We start from the raw sequence: 24,232 nt of genomic DNA on the forward strand, positions 1-24,232 counted from the left end.
AACATCCTTTCATGATTAAAAAAACAAAAACAAAAACTCAACAAACTGGGAATAAAAAGGAACTTCCTCAACTTGATAAAATACATCTCTGAAAAATCCAGAGCTAATGTCATATTTAATGGTAAAGGACTGAATGTTTTTACCCTAAGATCAAGAAAAAGACAGGAATGTCAGCTCTCACCACTTCTATTCAAAATTGTACTAGAAATTCTAGCCAGGTCAATTAGGCAAGAGAAAGAACAAAAATGCATCCAGATTGAAAAGGAAAAGTAAAACTATCTGTATTTGCAGATGACCCAATTTTTGTACAGAAAGTTCTGAGGAATCCACCAAAAATTATTATAACTAATAAGTGAATTCAGCAAGGTTGCAGGATACAAGATCAATATGCAAATGTCAAATGTATTTCTATACACTAGCAATGAAAAGTCCAAAAACAAAATTATGAAAACAATGCCATTTATAGTAGTATCAAAAAGAATAAAATACTTAGAAGTAAATTTAACAAAAGAAGTGCAAGATGTGTACTGTAAAAACTACGAAGCAGTATTTGAAGAAATTAAAAAAGATCTAAATAAATGGAAAGGCATCCCATGTTCATGGATTGGAAGATTTAATATTGTTAAGATGACAATCCGCCCCAAATTTATCTATAGATTGAATACAATCTCTATCAAAATTCTAGCTGGCTTCTTTGCAAAATTAACAAGCTGATCCTGAAATTCATATGGAAATGTAATGGACCTAGAACAGCTATAACAACCTTGAGAAAAAAGAAGAAAGTTGGAAGACTCACACTTCCTGATTTCTAAACTCACCACAAAGCAACCATAGAGTCAAGACAGTGTGCATAAGGAGAGACATATAGCTCCATGAAACACAATCAAAAGCTCAACCCTTACACCTCTGGTCAACTGATTTTTGACAAAGGTGCAAAGTTAATTAAAAAGGGAAAAAAACAGTTTTTTCAACAAATGGTGCTAGGGCACTGGATATCCACATGCAAAATACTGGAACTGTACCACTTCTGCACAACATGTACAAAAATTAACTCAAAATTGATCAAAGACCTAAATGTAAGAGCTCAAACTATAAAACTCTTAGAAGAAAGCACAGTAGTAAATCTCTGTGACCATGGGTTAGGCAAAGCTTTCTTAGATATGACACCGAAAGCACGAGGGACAAAAGAAAAAAATACATAAACTGAACTTCATGAAAAGTAAAAACTTTTACACTTCAAACGACATAACCAAAAGAGTGAAAAGACATCCCACAGAATGGAAGAAAATATTTACAATCGGATATCTGATAAGGGACTTGTATCTAGACTACATAAAGTATTCTTACAACTCTAAGATAAATAAACTAATTTAAAAAGAGGCAAAAAATCTGGATAAACATTTTGCTAAAGAAGATATACAAGCAGCCAAAAAGTACATGGAAAAATGCTCAACATCATTAGTCATTAAGGAAATACAAATCAAAACCACCATGAGAGACCCCTTCACACCTATAAAGATGGCTACAATCAAACAGATTAACAAGTGTTGGCTAGGATGTAGAGAAACTGAAAACCCCCATATACTGCTGGTAGGAATGTAAAATGGTGCAGCCACTTTGGAAAACAGTTTGACAGCTCCTCAAAATTAGAAACAGTTACCCTATGACCCAGCAATTCCACTTTTAGGTGTACACCCAAGAGAAATGAAAACATACACCCGCACAAAAAGCTGAACATGAGTGTTCATAGCAGCACTATTCGTAATAGCCCAAATGTGAAAATAACCCGAACATCCATCAACTGATGAATGGATACATAAAATACGGTTTATCCATAGAGTGGAATATTAATCAACAATAAAAAAAGAATGAAGTGCTGATAGATGCTACAACATGGATGAACCTTGAAAACATTATGGTAAGCGAACAGAACCAGTCAGAAAAGACTACATATTGTATTAATTCCATCTATATGAAATGTCCAGAATGAGCAAATCTAGTGAGACACAGAGTAGATTATCAGTTGCCTAGGACTGGGGGTGAGAGAAAAATGGGGGATGAGTGCTAATAGGTACAGGATTTCTTTGGGGGGAGGTGACAAAATGTTCTTAAAATTAGACTGAGGTGACTGCTGCACAACTCTGTTCATATATTAAAAACCAATGAATTGTATATACCCTTTAAATGGTTGAACTGTATGCGTGTGAATTATACCTCAATAAAACTGTTTTTAAAGAAAGAGAGAGAACAGAGAGACTCAGAGGGTAACAGAGCAGAAGTATGTCCTGCAATTCCTACAAAATATTCTACTATATCACAGACTTACCTTCAGAAAATGCTTTAAATAGTCTCTTATGTGTCACGTGCAGGAACACATACTTGAGAGAGGTGGTTGGTCTCACCATCACCTCAATTTGGGATTTTAAATTTTTCTTAAGGAAGCCCACAACATGCTAGAGAAATTCTATTTACAGAAAGAGGTGAAAAAAGGACATCACTCTTCTTTTCTACAACAGATGTAGCCAAGTATATGAACCATCTTAGAGACACGACAATTGGCATGCTCAAAAGGCTTTTGTTTTTGTTTTGGGGGTAGGGGGAGTTGTGTGCTTTTTAGAAGTCTTTTATGTATTTATTTTTAACATTGGACCTCTTCCCAGACCTCCCTCATACATTCCCTTGCTAAAACTACCTGTCTGCTGCTAAACATCTGGGGAAGCCAAGGAGACCAAGGGGCCTGGGGAACAGGAGGCGGCCAGCTCCTTCCAGACTGTGAGCTCTGCAGGGCCTTATCCCCTGGTCCCTTTTGTGTCCCCAAAGCAGAAACTGAGCACTCAAGACAGAGCTGATGCTCACGGTCACTGCTGAGCTGATGTCTGATACATAAAGGACCCCCTTCCCATCTGATCATCTTTCATACAAAACAAAAGTATACAGAACAGCAGTGATACAGCCGTTCAGCTCTATCCACAGGAGCAACACGTGCTCTTCACCTGACCCTGTCCCTTCGAAGACCCCCCTCCTTTCTGCGTCTTCCCTCCCACCCTTGCTCTCCCAAGTCTGAACCAATGGAGGGCTTCAGGGGGGGAACACAAGGGGTCTGACCTGAGAAGACTGTTAAAAAGGTACGCATTAGCATTTAGGGAAGCGTCCAAAATGTGAACATTTTTTAGAGTTTCACATCTCTGAGTTCCCAGTCCCTCTAATTCCCCCCAAGTTGAGATATACTTCATATACGTACGTTCTCAGCCACTCAGTCAAGGACATCAGCCTTTTAAAATGGAGTAGAAGTGTGCTGTCCAGGGGCAGGACAAGAGGAAAGCGGGACGAGAAGGCCTTTTCCAGGACTGCTGGGTAGACCCTAAGGGTGGTGGCCGCAGGACTCACGTTCCCCTGACAAGCACTGGGGCCCCACGTCACCCAGAGCTTGGGAGTGATGAGGGGGTTCCGAGTGGGTGAGTCAAGGTGGGAAAAAGCACAACAGCCTTTTAAGTATGCTGCAATGTTAAGATGTCCCCACTTACAGCAGAAAAACAGCACCAACACACACATGCACACCCCTGCCTGAACCCAGACAACAAACTGACAGTCTATACCTCCTCCTCCCCACTGTCCAAAACACAAAAACAAAAACATTACCCAGGAGCTGGGGGGGTGGTAATTTATTTGCTTTTTGTAAGAGATGGGACCAGGTGCTGGAAGCTTCTAACTCCTGAGAGAGGCTCACTCTAATATACAAGACTGCCGCAGGTAAAGAATAATCTGGAAAGCCACTCGATAAACTGGAAAAGTTTGTACTAGGGATGATGAAAGGACTTCACATTTCCAAACCAGCGCCCTATGCTATTTTATTTAAAAAGAGACCCAAACCCTACCCTCTGAAGGCCAAGGTGACCCTAAGGTAAGAGGGTGGGGCTCACTCGTCCGGAGGAGTTCACCCCCAGGAACCCCAGCCTCGCCCATAAGCTGAGCCAATGACAGATGCGTCTTCTCTTCTCACTCAGGCGGTGCCCCTGGGTTTGGAACCACCTGGATTCGTCTGAGGCTGCATTTCCAGTAGAGCAGAGACCCCTCGCACAGACAGAAGCCCTCCCCAGGGCCTCCTGCTCCAGCCCCAGCAGGCAGCAGCAGCAGAGGAGAAAGGGCGCGTGCCAACAGAGCCAGCAGAGACCTGAACTTCACTCTGCTGTTGCCAAACAACCATGATGCGCATCTCTTTAGAAGTCATTACTAGAGCATTCAAAACACCAACTGCCTCTCTCACAAAGCAGCAACCACCCCCAGAGCTGGGAAGCAGACGCAGGATAAAGAAAAAGAGGGAGAGGGCTTCCCTGGTGGCGCAGTGGTTAAGAATCTGCCTGCCAATGCAGGGGACACAGGTTCGGGCCCTGGTCTGGGAAGATCCCACATGCCGCGGAGCAACTAAGCCTGTGAGCCACAACTACTGAGCCTGCGCGTCTGGAGCCTGTGCTCCACAACGGGAGAGGCCGTGACAGTGAGAGGCCCGCGCACCGCGATGAAGAGTGGCCTCCGCTCGCTGCAACTGAAGAAAGCCCTCGCACAGAAACGAAGACCCAACACAGCCAAAAGTAAATAAATAAATTAAAAAAAAAAAAAAAAAAAAAAAAAAAAGAAAAAGAGGGAGAATGTTCGGCCTCCAGACAGAGCAAGCAGATGCCTCCGCAGCAGCACGGGGACCCTGGCTGAAGCCCTCGTCACGGGTCCCGCCTTCTCTGCTCCTGCACCCTAAGAAGAGGGGCAGAAGGGGGGTGGGGATGCAGGGAAGAGGCCCCAAAGGAAGGCGTAATGGGCTTCGTGGCAGGCAGCCTCCAAGGCAGCCCCCAGTGAGCCCCCACCTCCTGGTGTTCACGCCCTGGGACCCATGTAACCAAAAGGATACTGTGGAAATAACAGAGTGTGACTTCTGAGGCTGTCATGAGAGACGCTGCAGCTGCCGTGCTGCAAGAACACTAAAGCTACCTCATGGAGAGAGGTCCACCCGCAGGGTAAAGAACTGAGGCCTCCCACCAAGAGCCAGGCGAGGTGCCAGCCGTGAGTGAGCTGCCCGAGGAGGGGCTCCAGCCCCAGTCAAGCCTCCAGATGACTACAGTCCCAGCCAATGTCAGGACTGCATTCTCACAAGCAACCCCAAGCCAGATCACCCCGCTAGGCTGCTCCCAAGTTCCAGGCCTATGAAAACGACGTGAGATGATAAACATCCAGTGGTTTAAGCTGCTAATCAGCTTTGGAGTTATCTGTTATGCAGCAATACATAAACAATACCAGCCTCTTGGAAACTCTTCTTTCTACACCAAAGTAGGGGCAGAGTCCCAGGAGACTGCACGTCTCCATGCACCTGCCTTTCCTCACCCACACGTGACTCATAGGTGGAGAGGGAAGCAAGAGCTATGACGAGTGTGTCCATTCCCTGTTTATTTCTCATGGATAAGCAGAAGCTGAGAGTTAAAGAAGCAAAATGTTTTCAATCCAACGGCACTGCTCACCCTGTGATGCTTTTCCTTTTTTCCCTTCTTTTTTTTTTTCTTTTTTTTTGCGGTACGCGGGCCTCTCACTGTTGTGGCCTCTCCCGTTGCGGAGCACAGGCTCCGGACGCGCAGGCTCAGCAGCCACGGCTCACGGGCCCAGCCGCTCTGCGGCACTGGACCGGGGCACGAACCCTTGTCCCCTGCATCGGCAGGCGGACCCTCAACCACTGTGCCACCAGGGAAGCCCTCTTTTTTCCCTTCTGACTCAATGTCTAACTTGTGTGTCAACTTCTGATGTTCAAAACTCTTAAAATACATTTTATACTTCATATGTTATGTATGCGAAGTTAACACATGTGAAAGATGTAATCCCCTGATGATTTTTCTAAAAATTACTATCATTTAATAAGATGCTAAAGAAGATGCTTTCCCCATCACACACTCTGTCCTGGCAACATTTTAAAAACTTTTATTTCCTCTGATAGGTCTTCTCTTAAGTCAGCGAAGAGAGGGAGATTCATACATTCCCTGGGAGCTGGATGTGGGATCTTCAAAGCTGAACTTACGACCCCACTGCTGTAAAAGCTGTGGCCTCGATTTCCCAGTTTTTAGACTGGAAATCACATGTGTCCTATCTCATAGCATCACTGTTATAAAATCAAATAAGATGCTGAAAAAAAATTGCTTTCAATACGTACGATAAATACAGCTGAAACAGAAAGTTGGTGGTCTGCTAGGTCAGAATCTTGCAGTGGGAAAGCTGGAGATCAAGAATTTGTTGTCGTATTTCCAGCAATGACATAGGGCAGAGGGACTGGATAGGACAATGTCTGTATCTGCCAAACAGAACTGCCAGATGACATTTTTCCATGTGTGAATTAATGAAATACTCCATTTGGCTACTATCCTCTTGTGAGTTTGGCCATCATCAATCTAGGCCCTGGGGATCTAATCATGTTTGTGAGAGCCCATAAAATGAGGTTCATGTCCACCCAAAGGTGAGGGTGAGACCTCGAACTCAGAAACGGCAATCCCCTCCTAGGCCCAAGGTTAACAGTTATCAAATCCCCACAGAGACAGCTGTTTTGGGTGGATCAACCACGATCTTCCCGTCGCTCATCTGAGTTTAGAAGACCGTGACAAAATGGCATATACTGCTAGGGTTTCCTATGAACAGTATTATTGATCACTTGGAAAAGGTACTAGGACTGCATGTTTATTTTTTATTTATTTATTTTTTTTTTGCGGTATGCGGGCCTCTCACTGTTGTGGCCTCCCCCGTTGCGGAGCACAGGCTCCGGATGCGCAGGCCCAGCGGCCATGGCTCACGGGCCCAGCCGCTCCGCGGCATATGGGATCCTCCCAGACCGGGGCACGAACCCGTATCCCCTGCATCGGCAGGCGGACTCTCAACCACTGCGCCACCAGGGAGGCCCAAGGACTGCATGTTTAAATGGCTTTAGACCACATCCATTTTTTTATGTGGAACGTTAAGTGGTAGCAACATAATTTTAGCAGGGCTGATCACACCCCCCACCCATACACCAGAGAAAATGCCTCCACCGCCAGAAGCTATCAAAGAAAGCTATTCTGGTTTACTTGATGCTCAGGTAAGCCCCAAATCGGGAAATGCAAGTCTGAGGTGAGTTCAATCATTACAATATTTAAGAAGGTCTTGAATTTGTGATTCACCTTAAAAGAATAATACTGCTTTGACAGTTACTACAATCTTCACTTCTGGCAGGCAGACTTTGCCCCTGCCCCCAAGTTTTTCATTCAACACTCTCTGAGTCTCTGCTGGAAACATGATACTTTTCCAAGAGTACATTGTCCTTGGGTGGAGCACCATATGGAGGTAGAGATGCTCCCTACATGGCTCCTTTACATTGTTATAAATAAAGCAGCAGAGAAACATGGCCTGATCCCATTGACTAACTAGTGAGAACCTCCAAGCTGATAGCTCCAAACATTAAACAAGGTGGGGGGGGGAAGGAATTGTATCATGTAGCTGAGGTTTTCAAGCCTATCGATGAGATGTTTTCTCTTACAATAATCTAAAATAGTGCAATATAAAAATTTAAATTGTGAAAAAGCCTATCACATAAAAAATTGAAAATAAAAATAAAATAAGATCATTAACCTGAAATGCTGTCAAAGGAGCCACATGGGTTGAACTGTCGGACTAGGTAACATTAAGGGTCCTTATTAGTCCCATTACTTCTAGGACATTCTAATAAAGCAATCCCTGCGGTAGGAGCAGGGAAAGGATGTCAAGTTAAATCCCTAGGAGAAACACACTCATAGTTTCGACTAGAACATTTCAAGAAGTACCTCATGAAAAATGTTTGCATAATATTTGCTTATACATGTAGCCCAAAGCCTTAGAATCAAAAATCTAAGGCTCAGATTTTAGATTTTAATAAGATCTCCCTTCTAGGTCTTATATAGATACAGTCTAAAACAATCCAATAAATACACCATATCAACCACACAACCTATACCAACAATACACCATAGCAACAGTCAAATTACAAACTCGCAAACACCCAAAGTTACATTAAATACACTTACTGGGCAAAAGTGAAAAGCCTCTATGATTGTACTTGTACTAAATGATTCCAAAATTCTCCCCATTCTTCCCTAATTTCCTTTTTTCTCGGATCTTTTAGTCAATTGAAAATTAGGTATATTGACAGACCAAAATATTGTTTTGCAAGGGAGACAAACAGCCAGCCCAAACTAGTCTCTCCGTGATGCCTTACCTGACCATTCAGGCCTACAGGAATGGCACCCAGCGCCCACAGTTCATTTGTTAATCAGTTACAGCCTTGTAGCTTTTTCTAAATTGAAGTTTAATTACTTAAACTTTATAATTTTACCAAAACTGTCATAAGTGTGGATCTCAGTCAGCAAACTCTTCTGTAAAGAGCCGAACAGTAAATATTTTAGGCTTTTGCCCATCTTTCTTTCAGTCTCTATTCCGAGTACTCAACCTGCTATCTTAGTGCAAAAGCAGCCAGACAACAGTGAAATGCACAAGTGTGGCTGCATGCCAGCGAAACCTTATTTATGGGCCCTGAAATCTGAACTTCCATATATTTTTCAAACAAAATATGTTTTTCCACCATTTAAAAATGCAGAAACCATTCTCAGCTCTCAGGCACAACAGTGAAAGGCAACAGCAGGCCAGATTTGGCCTATGAGCGAGCCATCATTGGCTGATGCCTGATTTAGACTAACCCAAACTGTGTCGACAAACAAGTCTGCAGTCCCCACAGGCCTCCAGCAGTAGATACGTAATGACTGACCCTGTTTATCTCTCTCCTTTTGTTCTGAAGGACTACAGTGTGTGTCTGGAATACCCAGCCATCTAATCAACACATCAAACAGGGTAGTTTTGTTCCAAGGGCATAGAGAGCTTCAGCGTGAATTAAAATTCCCTCTCTCAAAGAAAGGTAACAATCTGTAAATAAAGGTGTGCGTGTGTGTGTGTGTGTGTGTGTGTGTGTGTGTGTGTTGAGGGGAGGTGTCAATTAACAGAGGACAGCCACTGCAGCTTTCGCTTTTATGACCCAAAACACTGGACAAAACCACAGTCCATTCGCACCAAAAAAACCCAAACGACAAAAAGCAGATGAACTTGAGATTGTGCCTTTCAAAAGTCCTTTCCTAGGTGATATCTCCTTACTGATACATCTCCCAGCAAAGAGAAAGAACAGTTAACACCAGCAACTTAAACACCCTTTGCGGAGGAAGGCAGACAGATAGCAAACACAGAGCTGCCAGCCCAAGCACTATAGCCACCATTCTGGTACATTCAAGAAAACTCTTGGCCTACAGTTTTATTTTAACAGTTAGTCTGAAACCGGCTTCTATCTAAAAAACCGCACAACCTCATCCACTGTCTAATTCCTAGGATGGCATACAATCCTGCCTTAAGAAGAGTTACTACAGGCCTATCTCAGAGATATTGCGGGTTTGGTTCCAGGCCACTGAAATAAAGCAAGTATTGCATATAAAGTGAGTCACATGCATTCTGTTCTTGTTTTCCCAGTGCATAAAGAAAGTTATGTTTACACTGTACTGTAATTAGGTATGCAATAGCATTATGTCTAAAAAGACAATATATATATACCTTAAGTAAAAAGCACTTTATTACTAAAAAATGCTAACCATCATCTGACAATGCAGGGTTGCCACAACCTTCGATCTGTAAAAAATGTTGTATCTGGGAAGTGCAGTACAATGAGATACGTCTGTATAGAGTTCAGGCACTTTAGGTCCCTAAAAAGCTTCCAATAAAAAGAAAATTAGTTCAAAATAGATGTAGATGTTTCCCCAAGTTCAAAGAATTAGATGGAGGTTGGGATGGAGGCCATGGGTACAGTACATGGGATGCAGCCACACATCTGAGGGCCCTCCTGCACCAGGAAGCCAGGATCTTTTACATATGTTAATTCCAACCCTGACCAGCTAACAACTCATAGATCATCCCCAGAGAAGACAGAGTCTTACATGATCTATACCTGCTGTTGCCCCATGTCCTGAACCACAGCAACATGAAAGACTAACCTTATCAGGAGCCAAATAATCAACAATTTTTGGAGAAAGAGAACCATGCAGGCCCAGAAATTAGACTTAAACATTAGACTCCAGAAATTTTTGTCCACTGATCTCTTGCCTGGTCAGACTTGTGCTTTGGCTGTATTTTTACACTTACTGTGTATGCATGCCAAGGCCATCAGCAGGGCTCTGGACAAGGACTGGGTGTTGGGGAGAAGAGACCCTAGAAGGATACTGCCAGGCTGATGAGGAATCATCCTGTTATTTAAAGACCCTAAATTGAAAGATTTCATAATAGGTAGTGGCTGTTTCCTAGTCTGTACCCCTGCCATATTCATGGTCCGCAATCACGATCTACTCCACGGAGCTTTCCTGGTTCATAACTCTCTAAAAGGAAAACTTCAGGAATTCCCCGAGGGTCCAGTAGTTAGGACTCCACGCTTCCACTGCAGGGGTCACGGGTTCAATCCCTGGTCGGGGAACTAAGATCCTGCAAGCCGCACGGTGTGGCCAGAATCAAACAAACAAACAAAAGACACAGAAGGAAATCTTCTAGGAAGAGTGAAAAACAGAGTATGAGCTACAAGTTAGCAAAACTTGTAAAAATGAGTCAGTGGCACAGGAAGGACCAAACAATTGGGTCTGTGTGGTTCTGGGGGCCTGGGCCATACTGGCCTCCATTCAATTAGCAAAGAATCTGTCAGGATGAATCAGACTACCAGCTGACAGGATGGTGAGGAAGGGGGCGGCCCAGGCTGAGCAATTCAAAGAGGCTTTCAAACAGCTACTTAACATGTCTTGTGAGCTTTATTTGAATTTGAGGGGAAGGCCACAGAATAGTTCTCTCAGGCTTTCAACTCTCCATTCTGATCTGCCAATCCTGAGAGAAGAAAAGGGAAGCTATGAAGCGGCATCTCTGTCACTGAGATTGCTACACAGCGAAGTGCCACACACAAGTCCTCCCACACGCAGACTTGCCTGTTCCCACACGGTCTCTGCCTGAACCCATGGTAAAAAGCAGCCCGGGGACAGTCGGGGGAGTTCTCAACAGGGCAGCACGGTATGGAGCTCACCATTAAAGCAAAACCACATCACAAAAAGCTGGTATCATTTCCCCAGTAATTCCAGCTCCGTCACGAAGTCCAGCACAGAGAACCTGACCTCCCGTGGCAACCCATGAGGAAGCTGCTAAGCAAGAAAATAGAATCACTCTTGGGAGAATAAATTCATGATCAGATCAAAAACTAGGTAACTGGATACCTGAAAGCTGGCTCTACTTTGTCACTGCAGGTGACAGTGACAGACACTGGAATAGAAAAAGCATGTGAAAAGGACATCCCTCCTAGACGCCCATCTCCAGGCAGCAGCCCGCCAGCCTTTGAAAAAGGAAGTCAAGGCACCATCCCTCTGCTCAAAGCCCTCTGCTGTGGCTTGGACTGTACTCCTCCAAAAGATAAGCTCAAGTCCTAACTCCCCACACCTTGGAATGTGGCCTCATCTGGAAGTACAGCTGAGCCTTGAACAACGTGGCGGTTAGGGGTTCCAACCCCCGACCACCCAGCACCATTGAAAACCCTCCACATCAGCGGTGCTGCACCCTCAGATTCAACCAACCGTGGACCGTGTGGTACTCTAGAACATACTTACTGAAAAAAATCTGTGTGAGTGGACCCGCACAGTTCAAACCCACGTGGCTCAAGGCTCCACTGTAGTATCTTTGCAGTAATCCAGTTAAGAGGAGGTCAACCTGGATTAGGGTGGTCCCTAAACCCAATGACTGGTGTCCTTATAAGAAAGCCACGTGGAAGACACAGAGACACACAGGGAGGAGCTGGCCATGGGATGAAGGAGGCAGAGAGGGGAGTTTTGCTGCCACAGGCCAAGGAACACGGAGAACTGCTGGCAACCACCAGAAGCTAGAAGAAACAAGGAAGAATCCTTGCCTAGAGCCTCTGCAGGGAGCGTGGCCCTGCCAACAACTTGATTTCGGACTTCTGGCCTCCAGAGCTGTGAGAGAATCAATTTCTGTTGCTTCAAGCCGCCCCTTTTGAAAGGCAGCCCCTTCCTGTCTCACTCAGGAGGAAAATCAGTGCCTCGTTACGAGGTGACCCAGGCCTCCCCCGACCTGGTTGACTGCGGCTCCCAGAGCTCCCTGCCCAGCAGGTCGCTGCGGCCGCCCTGGCCTGTCTTCCGTGGTCCTCGAACATGCTGCCACCCTGCCACCACGCGCCGCCCGCGCGCAGGCTGCTGATGTCTCAGCCCCTCGCAGGTGCCACCGTCTGTGCTGGAAGACTGACTTCTTGGGAACCTGCACAGCTGTTCCCCTCAATCCTCCTTCAGGGCTCTGCTCAAGTCCCCTGATCAGTTGGGCTCCCCCGCCCCCCATCGACCTTCAGCGCCTCCTACCCGCCCCGGCTCTGTTCCCCCTTCCCCTGCTTTATTTTTCTCCAAAATCCTTAGGACAAGCTGACATATGCATTTTGCTTAACCTCTAAGAGGCCCGTCTCCCTCCGTAACGCTGGTTTGCGGAGATCGGGGACTGTTTCACTGCTGAACCCCAGCCCACTCTGTTTACTGGATAGCTAAACGCATTCGATCAGGACAGGTGAAATGTTACTCAAAGCTGGCTGTGGGACAAAAAGCGTTTCTACTAATGAAGCAGAACAGCAGCAGCTTCTGCAGATGAAGGACAGGCTCAAGGGTGGGCTCTGAGGGGCCGGGAGAGAATCTCCAGTCTCGGGTGGACTCAGGGGCTCACCACCATCCCTGGTGGAAGAGGGAGCAGTAACCAACTTTGAAACCACCTCTTAAGAGTCCTCCTTATCTAAAAAAGTCAACTCTTACCTAGAATTCTTGTCTCCAGCCACACCCTGTAGAAAGTGAGTTGGCCTGAGAAATGTGTGAAGCCAAAGCTAAACATACCTCCATCACGGCATCACCATACACAGTTTTATTTTTTAGGGGCCGAGGGGAAGGGCCCAGCAGGAATGTTCTGATAATGATCATCTCATACTGCAAATGTACAGCCTACTTAGGGAAGAAAGCCTCTGACAACCACATTCTTAAAAAAAATAAATAAACAAGAAAACCATTTCAAATGAGCCAGGAGCTTTCAAACAGCTCTGGCTGAGTAAGGAGACAATCCCAACCTTTTCCAATGGCCCTAAATTTACACGTTTCCTTCCCTCATTTACATTTTCAAAACTTTAAACAAAATAAGGCAAAAAAGGAAAGTCTTTCTTTACCTTGGGTTTTGGCCCCAGGGTCTGCCAGTCCTAGGTGTGAATCACAGGATTCTTTGCAAGGTGATCTGATGGGCGTTTCGGCTTCAGGGGTCTCAAAATTACCTTCAGAATCCGAGCTGCCAGGGGGGAAAAATGAGGAATTACCACTTTCAACGGTATTTCCGACACCCTTTATAGTCTACATATCCGCAAAGTCCGGTATTTTTGCCTAATTTTACAACCCGCGGGTCCTCAGCACGGACTGGCCTGTGGGAGCTGCCGCCGCGCCCTCCTCGGGCTTGTCTGGCCTCCTGTCTCCCTGAAATCTCCATCCTCAGGAGCCTTTTACCAGCACCATTTTTTTTTTGAGGTCATCCTTCCCTCTTATACCCCAAAAAAGCCCTTTCAACAGACTCCTTTTCTCAAAAGAGCCCTTTCCTGGAGGTTTAAAAATTAAATTGCCCTCTCGTTCTAAAACAATTAAGCCAATATTCGCCGTGATGCCTTTTTCTTTGGTAGGCCTCTACCTGTCGGGAACTCACCCGGCCAGAGGCCGAGGAGGCAGTCACCTGCCTTCCGCAATCACACGGGTGACAGCTCAGCAGATACCACCATTTCTCACCAGCTGCCAGGAGCCTGTCATCACGCGACCTTCTTTACTAAGGCTGCATTTTCGGGACACAGGAGGACCCCCAGGAGGGCCTGGGAGCGACTTCTTCCCCACAGGGAAGGCCCCAAGTTCCACCGGGTGTGATCCACGACTGTGTGTGTGTGTGTGTGTGTATGTGTGTGTGTGTGTAGGGGCGGGCGGCTGGGGGCTCGAAGCTTAGAGAAAGTGACCGAGGCAGACGGGGATGCAAAGAGACTGCAGATTCTGGGTTAGGTTCAGAAAGCTCATACTGAAACGGGGGGAAGAAAATACCCGGGAGGACAGAACATCCTGAACCTTCGAAGGCACAGCGGGGACCTGGTTACAGGCAGGGACGCAGCATTGCCATGAACACGGTTACGCGGGTGGCGACCACACACACGCACACAGAATGAGCCGCAGATGGATGGATGGATAGCAGCGCGTTTGCATTTTGGCAGGAACGCGTGTACTTGCCTGAAACTCAAGGATTTGGTCTCGGCTTGCGAGTCCTCCTCCTCGGGGTCGCCCTCGGGCCCTCCGGCCTCGTCCTCTCCGGCGACCCCGCCGCGCACCGCGGACCACGTCCATTTCGCCCATTGCACGGGGGACAGGATCTGCCAGGGGCTGAACGCCATGAGCGCGGCTCCTCCGGCTCCGGCTCCTAGGAGGATGGGAAAGGGGAGAGCCCTTTTTCCCTTTCAAAATGGAGGGAACCGGTGACAGGCGCCCGGACGCGTTTCCAGCGGAGGCGCGGATGTGGTTAAACGAGCGCCGTCGGGGGCCCGGGTGGAGCGCTTCCTCTCCTCCGGCTGGCAGCGCCGCTTCCTCCGCGTCCTCCTTCCTGAACGTGCGGCCACGGCGCCCCCGCGCCCGGCGACTCCCGCGGGGGAGATGCCTCTCCTGGGGCCTCCTCGGCGCCCGGGTCCGCGACGCCCGGCGGCTCGGCCTTGGTTGCACGGCGACTCAGCTGCTCCTGGTCCCTGCGGCCCGGCTCCCGTCTCCCGCCTCACGGCCGGCTGGGCGCGCATCAGCTGCGGCGGAGCCGCGCCCCAGGAGCCGCCCCCTCGGACCGTACTACTCGCGCCCGCGGGCGGGGGCGCCCGCGGCGGCGGCACTTTGAAGCGCGCGCGCCCGCCGGATCCCCCCGCCTTCGCGCCACAGTGGTCGCGCCCTCCCTGCGGGAAGGGGCTTCTCTGCTACGACCCTGGCCGCTGGCCGAGGACCCTGGCGCCCCCAACAGCTCCAGCGGCTTCGGGAGCCGGGAAGATCCGTTTTCCGTGTACGTGCACGCTGGACTGTGCCTCCTTCCCTTTTTATTTTTATTTTCTCATCTTGCTACTGCGACTTAATGGCGTTAGTGATACTGGATCGCAGAGAAGTTCAGCCCCTTATTATAAAAAACTCTGAGGCCGCTGTTGACTGTGTTTTCCCCTCCCTAATAGGACGGCGTGGAAGATTTCAGCCTGTTCACCTTCAACCTTCAGATCCCTCAGCAACGCTGCAAGAGTAGCCAAGGGCTGGGATTTTAGATGCTTTGTGGCTCCTCAGTCCTCACTGGTGGAAGCGCCGTGGCCAGGTCTTGGGTAAAGGGTGCTAAATTACCCTGTGAAATTAGAGCTTGATCCGTTTCCCATTCTCCTTTTTGAGGCATAACTTGTAAGTGTTTGGTCTCTGACTCCGTTTGCTGCTTCCGAAGTCTGCCAACAGGCCTAATGATTTCAACCTTCAAAATAAAAACCCTCTATGTTTGAAGGGAGAGGCAGGGAAGTAGCAGAGCTCTCCTCTGATTTTCTTCATTTTCCATCAAGAGATTCCACTTAGGGACTGCGCCTCTCAGAATCACCAAGGCACCAAGCGAATCTGCCTCAAACAACCAGGCTTCATGATCTCCTTGCCTGGATAAGGCGTTTCTTGTACTATTGTAATTTCCAGAGTCGCAGGTTCCCACAGAGAAAGCAGCTCCAGAATTTAGAACAAAGTCAGGCTGAAACTGCCACACGGACGTCTCCACTGAATGGGGTTGGCACAGCAAACTGTTGATGAATCATGACTGTCTTACACATTTGATAACAAAAACAAAAGCAAAAATAACGCAAGATCAGGCGTGGCAGGTAGTCTCACCATAACAGACGGATGGGGGTTCGCCTGAAGTCTAGACTAGAGGGCTGGGGTGTCTGGATGCTTTAGAATTCATCCAGATCCTTCCCAGAGATAAATACAACTGTCTTGACCGTACTGGAGACTACAAAGATGAGAAATAAGCAGGGGTCGTTTTTTTTTCAGGTCTGCATGAGATATGCCACAATACAATCCAACTGGTCATATTTTTCGGTTTATGGCTCACCACACAAACCTCGGATTATAAGGTCCCCCCCAAGTTCCTGGATCTGACACGTGTCTTGTTGCCCATGTAAATCTGTAGCTGGCATATAGTAGGTCCTGTTCCTTCTTCCTCCTGAGCGGTTCTCGAAACTTTTCCCTCCTCTGCATCCCCACTGTGACTGACATAATTCCCACACTCCCTAGTTTTCATAGATCTACTGTAAATGTGTCCGATTGGTTCTACCCCTGAGGGTCGTCTCGGCTGGGGTCACCCTTGCCTGGCTGATCTGTGACTTGTGCTCTAGTCTTGCTGTTCCTGCTCCCCTCTCCTCCGACCCTTTGTAGTCGTAGCCATAATCTCTACAGAATGGGTTCTGAACCTTTCATATGTCCAAGAATCATCTGGGGCCCCTCTTTAAAAGTCCAAATCCAAATTGCCAGCAGATTCTGGAAATCTGTATTTTGACCAAGTGTCCTGGGGAAGTTCTTCCACAGGATAAATTTGGGAAACGATGACCAGCTTGAGCCAACTAACTGCTGCATCAGGAACAATCTCCCTTTTGCCTGCAGAGTTTTAAACCCTCTTCCCCCCCACCCCGCCCTGGCCTCCACCCCCATGTCAAGCCCCCAGGCCTTGACTGCCCAAACTTCCTTCCTCACCCAGCGCAGGTGTCTACCCTGGGAAAACAGACTGATTTCTCCCTGCTTTCTACCATCTCTATACCCGGAACATTCAGAGAGACTTTGACTTTGGCCCTTAGGTAGTTTTGAAAGAGGGTACCATTAATAGCTACACCAGGACAACAGGCATAAACCAGGACGTCCCAGGACGTAAGGTCACCCTCACTTAGCACACTACATGTAACATATTTGTTTACATGTCCCTCCCACTTCTGGACCATAAGCTTTTAAACGGCAAGGACCACGTCATATTTATGATTTATTTTTGTTTCCCCAGAAATCAGGACAGGGCCACACACTCAGTAGGGTGTTCTGTAAATGTGCAGAAAAGGAATATTCCAGTTTACAACAGACCTTCTAAGTTTGGCTAGGGTGACATAAGTTCCTAAAGCCTGACTCTTCCGGGGAAATCAAGATTTTGAACCAGCATAGCACAGAAACCAGATGAGTGATGGCCCCAGCGAGACAAAGCCCAGACTACAGAACAATTTCTTGAAATTAGAGAGGTAAATGCCCAGATTTCTGAAAATCTCTGCAAACTCCTGGACTTAACATGAACAGCAATAAAGTAAGTAATTACTCTATAGCCTGAATTATTTTTATTGTCTAGAACAAATAATGAGGCTGATATGTCAATTTTCTTGTAACTCTGCTAAAGACTGGGCAATGTTTGACAACCAAGGAAAACCATCATTTTGCTGCTAATCCCTTAGCTTCAAGGAGCAGAATGTCTGCAAATGGAATGTCTTTGTTTTGGAAATGACCGTAAGCACAGGAAGGGCCCATCCGGTCTCTTCCTTCCTCTGCTCCTTGGCCTTCACAGAAGCTTCGGATCAATACACCATGAAAATCTAAAATGAAACTCCCTGAAACACTCCACACAGGTGGCCAGGCCAGGCACACACCTTGCCGCTAACGAGTGCTCCAGAGGGGTCTGTGAAATGGGTCTCTTTGGTAAAAAGTAAAATAAAATAAAATAAGATAAAATATATGAGCAAGCAAATTCACACAGGCAAACAACTATCCATTTAGTGGTGCAGCTACTGTGAAAATGTCTGGGGGAATGTGGCGGGAGGGGAGGGCAGAGACAGGGTGGGGCCTGACCGGGAAGGATCCCTCTGCTGTTAAGGGGTAGATCCTAACTCAGGTTGAACTGGATCTTGCAGTAGGGGGAGCAAACACAAGTCCCCACCTAGATAGTGTGAAGGAGCGACGAGGCCTGGGTGGCAGCTGGAGAACCCTGAGGAGGCTAAGGGGCGGCCCGACCCAGTTCCTGGTGCCCATCTAACCATCTCCCAAGAGAAACCCAAATCCTGGCTTTTATAAGACATCTTCCAAGCTTTCATGTTTGTTTGTTTGGCCGTGTGGCATGCGGAATCTTAGTTCCCCGACCAGGGATCGAACCCGTGTCCCCTGCAGTGGAAGCGCACAGTCCTAACCACTGGACCGCCAGGGAAGTCGCTAAGCGTTCGTGTTCTTACTAATTTCAATTGTTTTAAACCTTGTGGAGGCCATCGCGGCGCAGGACAAATAAAAGCCATTTTGTGCACCTGTGTGGCCCATGGACCCTGGATGGGCCGAGGGGAGTCATCACGCTTTGGAGCCAGTAAAAAAACACTTCCATTTAGAGAGATCATTCTGGCAACAACCTGCGGGCTGGGATGGAAGGAGTGAAGACTGGGAGACGCCTGAAACTGCTGTTTTCCCTGCCCCAAGCCGCCTGAAGAAGGCAGACGGCTTCTCCTCCAGAAGGTAAAAAAGCAGAGCTGGAATTAGCATCCTTATCTTTCACTCAGTCCCTGATTGGGGAACTAAAATCCCACAAGCCACGTAGTGCGGCCAAAAAATTTTTTTTAATTTAAATAAATAAATGAATAAAGAAGAAGACTTGGAGCTGTGAGCAATCCAAGCACAATTTACAACAGAAGGAAGAGAAAACTGCTATTGTGAAGAAAACCATTTCCGACAGCCAGTGAAATGAGACAGTCGGTGAATTTCTGACCACCCGTGTGTACAAGATGATGTTCCGGAGGGGATGAGGGTGGCACCAGGGTGGCACTAGGGAATCACAGAGATAAAGTCACCGCTGAGAAAACAGAAAGGTCGGGCAGGCAGACCCATCAACTCATCTGTATTTCCTAACAATTGACGAATTGGGCGAGCAAAAGATACACCTAATTCAATTCACATGAAATGCCAGATTGATGATGCCACCAAAGTGGCAGGGCGGCTCTGAAGGGCTGAGAAAAAGCATGGGCCCATACCGACTTGAAGCGGCCAATGGCCACTAGGTTTAGGTGCCTCAGCGGAACCTCCACAGACCGTGTCCCCTCCCCACCCTGCTTTTTGAGAGCCACCCTGTCTACAGACTGAGCTTCCAAGACACGGTGGGACACTCTGGGCATGTGCTCGCTCCATCAGCCCGATCACTGAGCTAAACACCCTCAACCCTTAACCTTTTTCTACTTTTCTATTTAAGTGATGAAGGTCTCTAAGATGCAATGATAAGAGTATCTTACATAATAAAGTTTCATCTGATCCGTACAATCATGCTCCGGTAGTGGGGCAGGCTTTCTCATTCTCAATTTGCTGATAAGGTAACGGAAGCAGAAAGGGCAGCCACCTGCCTGAAACTGCGCCACAGAACTGAATCTGGAACCCTAGTCTCCTACCTTTCAGTACCCTTCCTTTGCTTTGGATCAAACCGGAAGAAAGCAGAAAGCCCTTGGAGCCACTTGGTAGCTTGTGGTTCCATCAGCTGGACGGCCCTCTCAATTTCTTGCTGCTGCTGCAGTCCTGGCTTCCTGCTCACCTGGCACGGGCTGCTAAGTCACAGCTAGGACTACCTCACTCCACCAGTGAAGAGCTGCCACTGCCAACAACGGCATCTGAGGTATTCAAAAAAGTTCAGGTTACAGTCTTAACCTTGCAAGATCCGATGTTATCCTTTATCTGGAGGCTATCATCACCTAGAGAATCACAGTCTTCCCTCCACCACCCAAACACGCCCAAATCAGGGAATTTGTAGTATGCGTTTACACTGAAAATTACATCCTAAAGAGAACCTCCTTTCTCATTTTTTTAAAACAGAAAAGCTGGATTTATGTCCATAGCTAACACTCTTTCAGAGCTCCAAGAAGATTAAAAGGGATTCAGACTGCATCCGTTAAAGAGTTGGCCAAGCTCCCCACCTAGGAGACCTGCTCCAGATTTTGCTCTGGTGAACAACTGTCAGATCCTCCCTCTCATCTATTTTGTTCTGTATCACAAAAACAAAGTTTGACTTCCCCAGAAAGTATGTCATTCCACCTAGGTCCGGGGTCCCCAACCCCTGGGCCGTGGACCGGTGCCAGTCCAAAATAAAATAAATCTCCCCCAATAAACGCCCCCATCTGCTAGACGAGAAGAACACTGATCAGATGGCCCAGATTTTCTGAGATCATCCTGATATCAGATATTCTACCCAGTGTCTTCATAAAGACTTGTCCCCATTTTCATTTACAAAACACTGTCACCAAGTAGTTAGAAGGTACAGATTGGGAGGACACTTGGAAAGGGCAGCAGAGAGTCACTGATAGGAGGATGTGGAGAGAGGTATCCTCTCAGAAGAAAGAATAAAACTGCAAGAAGGTTTCCAAAGTAACTGGGAAACCCACTCCACTGAAATCCTCACTCTGGGCACGTGGGGGAAATTTCATCACAGGACCTCGTGTATTTGTGACCAAAAATCTTGTGTTTCTAAAAGAAAAAGATCCGAAACTAAGAAGCAAATTCCATGACATGATATGCAGCCTACTGTTACTTCCAGCTTTTATCTTTTTATGCTAAAAGTTTAACTGCCACAATTTGGTTCTGAAACTACATGTGTGTGACAATTCAAGGAAAATATGTGTTTTTACATCTCTGTTATAGTACAAAGCAGGGAGAGGGGAAACCTGTCCTTTTTGTGGGCGTTAAAATTTGTAAAAGTGCCAAATATTAACACACTGCTAATAAATAAAAGCTAAATGACTAGCTGGATAGGAAGACATAACAATGTTCCAAGTTGGTAAAATTAAATATTGTAGAGATGGCAGTCCTACTCAATTAATTTATAGGTGTAATGCGATTGCCATCAAAATTCTTAGGGGATTTTTCTGAGGATTTCTCAATAGTTTTCAAAAATTTATCTGGAAAAATAAACTGGTAAGCATACTTTAGATTCTTTTAAAAAATGTCAAGAAGGGGTTTAGTTATGCACGATATTGAGACACATTTATGCAAAAATAGGCATATCCTTGTTCTGTGAAACAGAACAGAAAGCCCAGAAAAAAACCCTGTAAGATATAGGAAGTTGTTATATGATAGAGAAGTGGTTACAATACAGTGGGGAAGGGAAGATTACTTAATAAATGGTTGAAGAATAATTGGTTGGCAATGGGAAAAAGCTCAAATTCAACACTTACCTCAGAGCATATACCAACATAAATTCCAGATGGATTAGATGGCTAAATAATACAAGTCAAACCACGGGGAGAAAACAATCTAGAAGCAACAGAATCTGTCAAAGCTCTGTCAGAAGGATGACTGTCCAAACTTTGGAGTAATTAATGAAATCACACACAAAATAAAGATCGCAGATTTGGCTCCATAAGAAGAGGAAAGCTCCTGAATGTTTGCCTTCAAATTAAAAGGCAAACAGACAGGGCTTCCCTGGTGGCGCAGTGGTTGGGAGTCCGCCTGCCGATGCAGGGGACGCGGGTTCGTGCCCCGGTCCGGGAAGATCCCACATGCCGTGGAGCAGCTGGGCCCGTGAGCCATGGCCGCTGAGCCTGCGTGTCCGGAGCCTGTGCTCCGCAACGGGAGGGACCACAACAGTGAGAGGCCCGCGTACCGCAAAAAAAAAAAAAAAAAAAAGGCAAAGAGACAGGCTGAGGAAAATAGAGGCAACCCAAAGCTCACACTGTTATTACCTAAGGAACTCATGGAAACCAGTAAGATCATCCAAACCCAGAGACGTGAGCAGTTATAACTGCATACTCTGTGCCGACACCATTAGGAGCGCTTTGCAAGAATTATCTCATCTTAGTCCTCGACCCCTTGCCCCACAGTCTCATGAGGAAGGTATTATTCCATCTTAAAAAAAAAAGCAGGACAAGTTGGCTACATTTTCAACCTCTAGAGCAGGGGCTCTTGATCTGGGCTTAGTAAGGAAGGGCTTGAGAAGATCATGACTTCCTTGAAATTACATGAGAAATTAACCCTGTGTGTTTGCACCCATCTCTCCCCCTCCTCTTCCCCAGGTACAGGCAAGCTCCACTCCGGGAACAAGGCTTTAGTCTGATTAAAGATGAATTTTCGAATCTGAAAGAGGTACCAATAGAAGATTCTCTTCCCCCATCAGTTACAAGGAAGTTTTAACCCAAGAGGCCCATACTCAGAGAATCCAGACCTGCCAGAGATTAATACAAGAAGCAGTGGGCTTGGATGACACGCCACAGGTGGAAAAGAGAGAGGAAGACCCAGTGGGCAGCCCGTGGGTCTAATGTAAGTGACTGGTGACCAAAGTGTGACACCCTCATACAAGCAGCCAAGATGCCGCAAAAAGGGAGATTTTCCCAGGGATCCTACTGATACACAGGAGCCTCCTCAAAGACAAACAAAGTTGGGCCAGGATGTAAAAGGTGCACTTCATGAGGGGGATGCAAAAGCATAATTGTAACATCTTTCTTTGGGGGATGCTCTCTCTTTTTGGTGTACTTCCGGTTAAAAAAAGAGACAATAAGCCCCAAATGGAGTCACATGTGCTAAGCCCACAGCACCAAACCGAGACTTAATACCTAACCTGACTGCAGAGTCAGTGCCTCCCAGGAATGTGATCTTGACCAGACAGTCTGGAATTCCCTGGGCAGCCCTAGGGAGGTAAACACCTCATAGCCCCCAGCTGCCTCCCAAAGGGAGGTGACCTTGCCTGAAACAATCCACTCTTTGCTAGTTCCCCTTTCCCGCCCCTTCTGTCCATAAAAGCCTTTCACTTTGTGCAGCTCTGGGGAGCTGCCTCCTACTGGCTCCATGGGATGCTGCCCAATTCACGGATCATTGAAAGAAGCCAATTTGATCTTTCAATGTACTCAGCTGAATTTTGTTTTTTAACAGGTTTGGTGTCAGTGGTGGGATCCAAAGTGAACATCTGACAGCTTCGGGGACCATGAGAAACACAGGCCTGCTGCCTGGAGAGCCCTCTGAGTTCCCAGTCTTTCCCACCATTTCCAAAGGCTGCGTGTAAATGCTTCTCAGTTCTGAGCTCGGCTCTCTTTGCATTGAGCTCCCAACCTAGTTGGCATTCCAGTCTGCAATTCCCCCTTCGGGAAACCCCTTCCAGTCCGCCATCCTCACTTGTGGTTCAGTGCCCTCCCCAGTCCCCAGTTCCGGGTTGGGAATTGCTGGTGGTGTGGCCAGCCCGCAGTAACATCTCTTGGTTACTGCTGGTTTGTTAAGGTGCCCATTTGTCTCATTTTGTGTATATAAAGGCCACTGCTAGTGGGAATCTCAGAAGCCAAAAAAGCTGCAAAAATTGGTGGGCACGGATCAAACACTTAAAGGCCATTAGGGCACCCGCCACCTAACTCAAAGACTCTGTGTTAGGATAAGGTGGTCACAGGACAGGTTAGATTGACACTAGGTCACCCACAAACCTCAAGAAAGTTTCCAAGCAATGAGGTACACTGTAAAACACTGCACAATCCCCAACCCAGCAGCACAACCCTTTTAGTTATTAGTGTGGCTCCAAGAGACCCAAAGGCTTAGCAGAAGGAAGAAACAAACAAACAAAAAGGAATGGGATCTTTAAGCTCCAAAGAGTCAAGCGTGCTACCTTTCAGCACAGCTGCTTATTTTATGTCTAAGAACTATGGCTTTGGAAGCTATAAACATCTACACAAATGGCAAAATCTTACTAAAGACAACCTAGAATTACAATGACCACTGTGACAAAAGTTCCAAGTAGACAAGATCATTTAAGAAGTGCACTTAAAAGCAAAGCCTCCCAAATCAAAAACAGAATGGGAAACCTATTTTAATTAGCATGCAGAAGCCTCCAAAAGCCTTCAAAATTCCAAAATAGCCCCATGGAAAGATTCATTGCAAAACAGATAATGGAAAGCTAAACACAAGACGTACCTGAACCAGAAGTGTGAGACCAACATAACTCTTACCGCTACCCTCTATTCTCCCTGCAGCACTCACTTTCTTCTAGTAATCCTCTGTCTGAAAGTCTTTCCATTCTGAAGAGACCACAACACCATAAACAAAAGTCCACCAATTTAGTGGCCATGCAGACACCCCCA

General features: G+C 46.7%; 1 protein-coding gene across 9 annotated transcripts in view; it reads right to left on the reverse strand.

Moving 5' to 3' along the window:
- The window catches only part of TACC1 (transforming acidic coiled-coil containing protein 1), a 96,509-nt gene that overhangs the window by 44,805 nt on the left and 27,472 nt on the right, over positions 1 to 24,232 (reverse strand). For 4 of the 9 annotated variants that reach the window (XM_082608507.1, XM_082608505.1, XM_082608506.1 and 1 more), the window contains exons 1-2: positions 14,196 to 14,641; positions 13,295 to 13,410 (exon numbers count right to left, since the gene is read on the reverse strand). The exons of 2 other annotated variants lie outside the window; for them this stretch is intronic. In XM_082608507.1, the coding sequence (XP_082464633.1) occupies positions 13,295 to 13,410; positions 14,196 to 14,539 (460 nt within the window). In that variant the 5' untranslated portion in view covers positions 14,540 to 14,641. Of the gene's footprint in view, positions 1 to 13,294; positions 13,411 to 14,195; positions 14,642 to 24,232 lie in introns of those variants that run through there. 3 more of the 9 variants (XM_082608508.1, XM_082608509.1, XM_082608510.1) reach the window with 1 other exon arrangement.

This window comes from Mesoplodon mirus (assembly GCF_964341445.2).
Source record: "Mesoplodon mirus genome assembly, chromosome: 20".
In the NCBI taxonomy this organism is placed as follows: Eukaryota; Metazoa; Chordata; class Mammalia; order Artiodactyla; family Ziphiidae; genus Mesoplodon; species Mesoplodon mirus.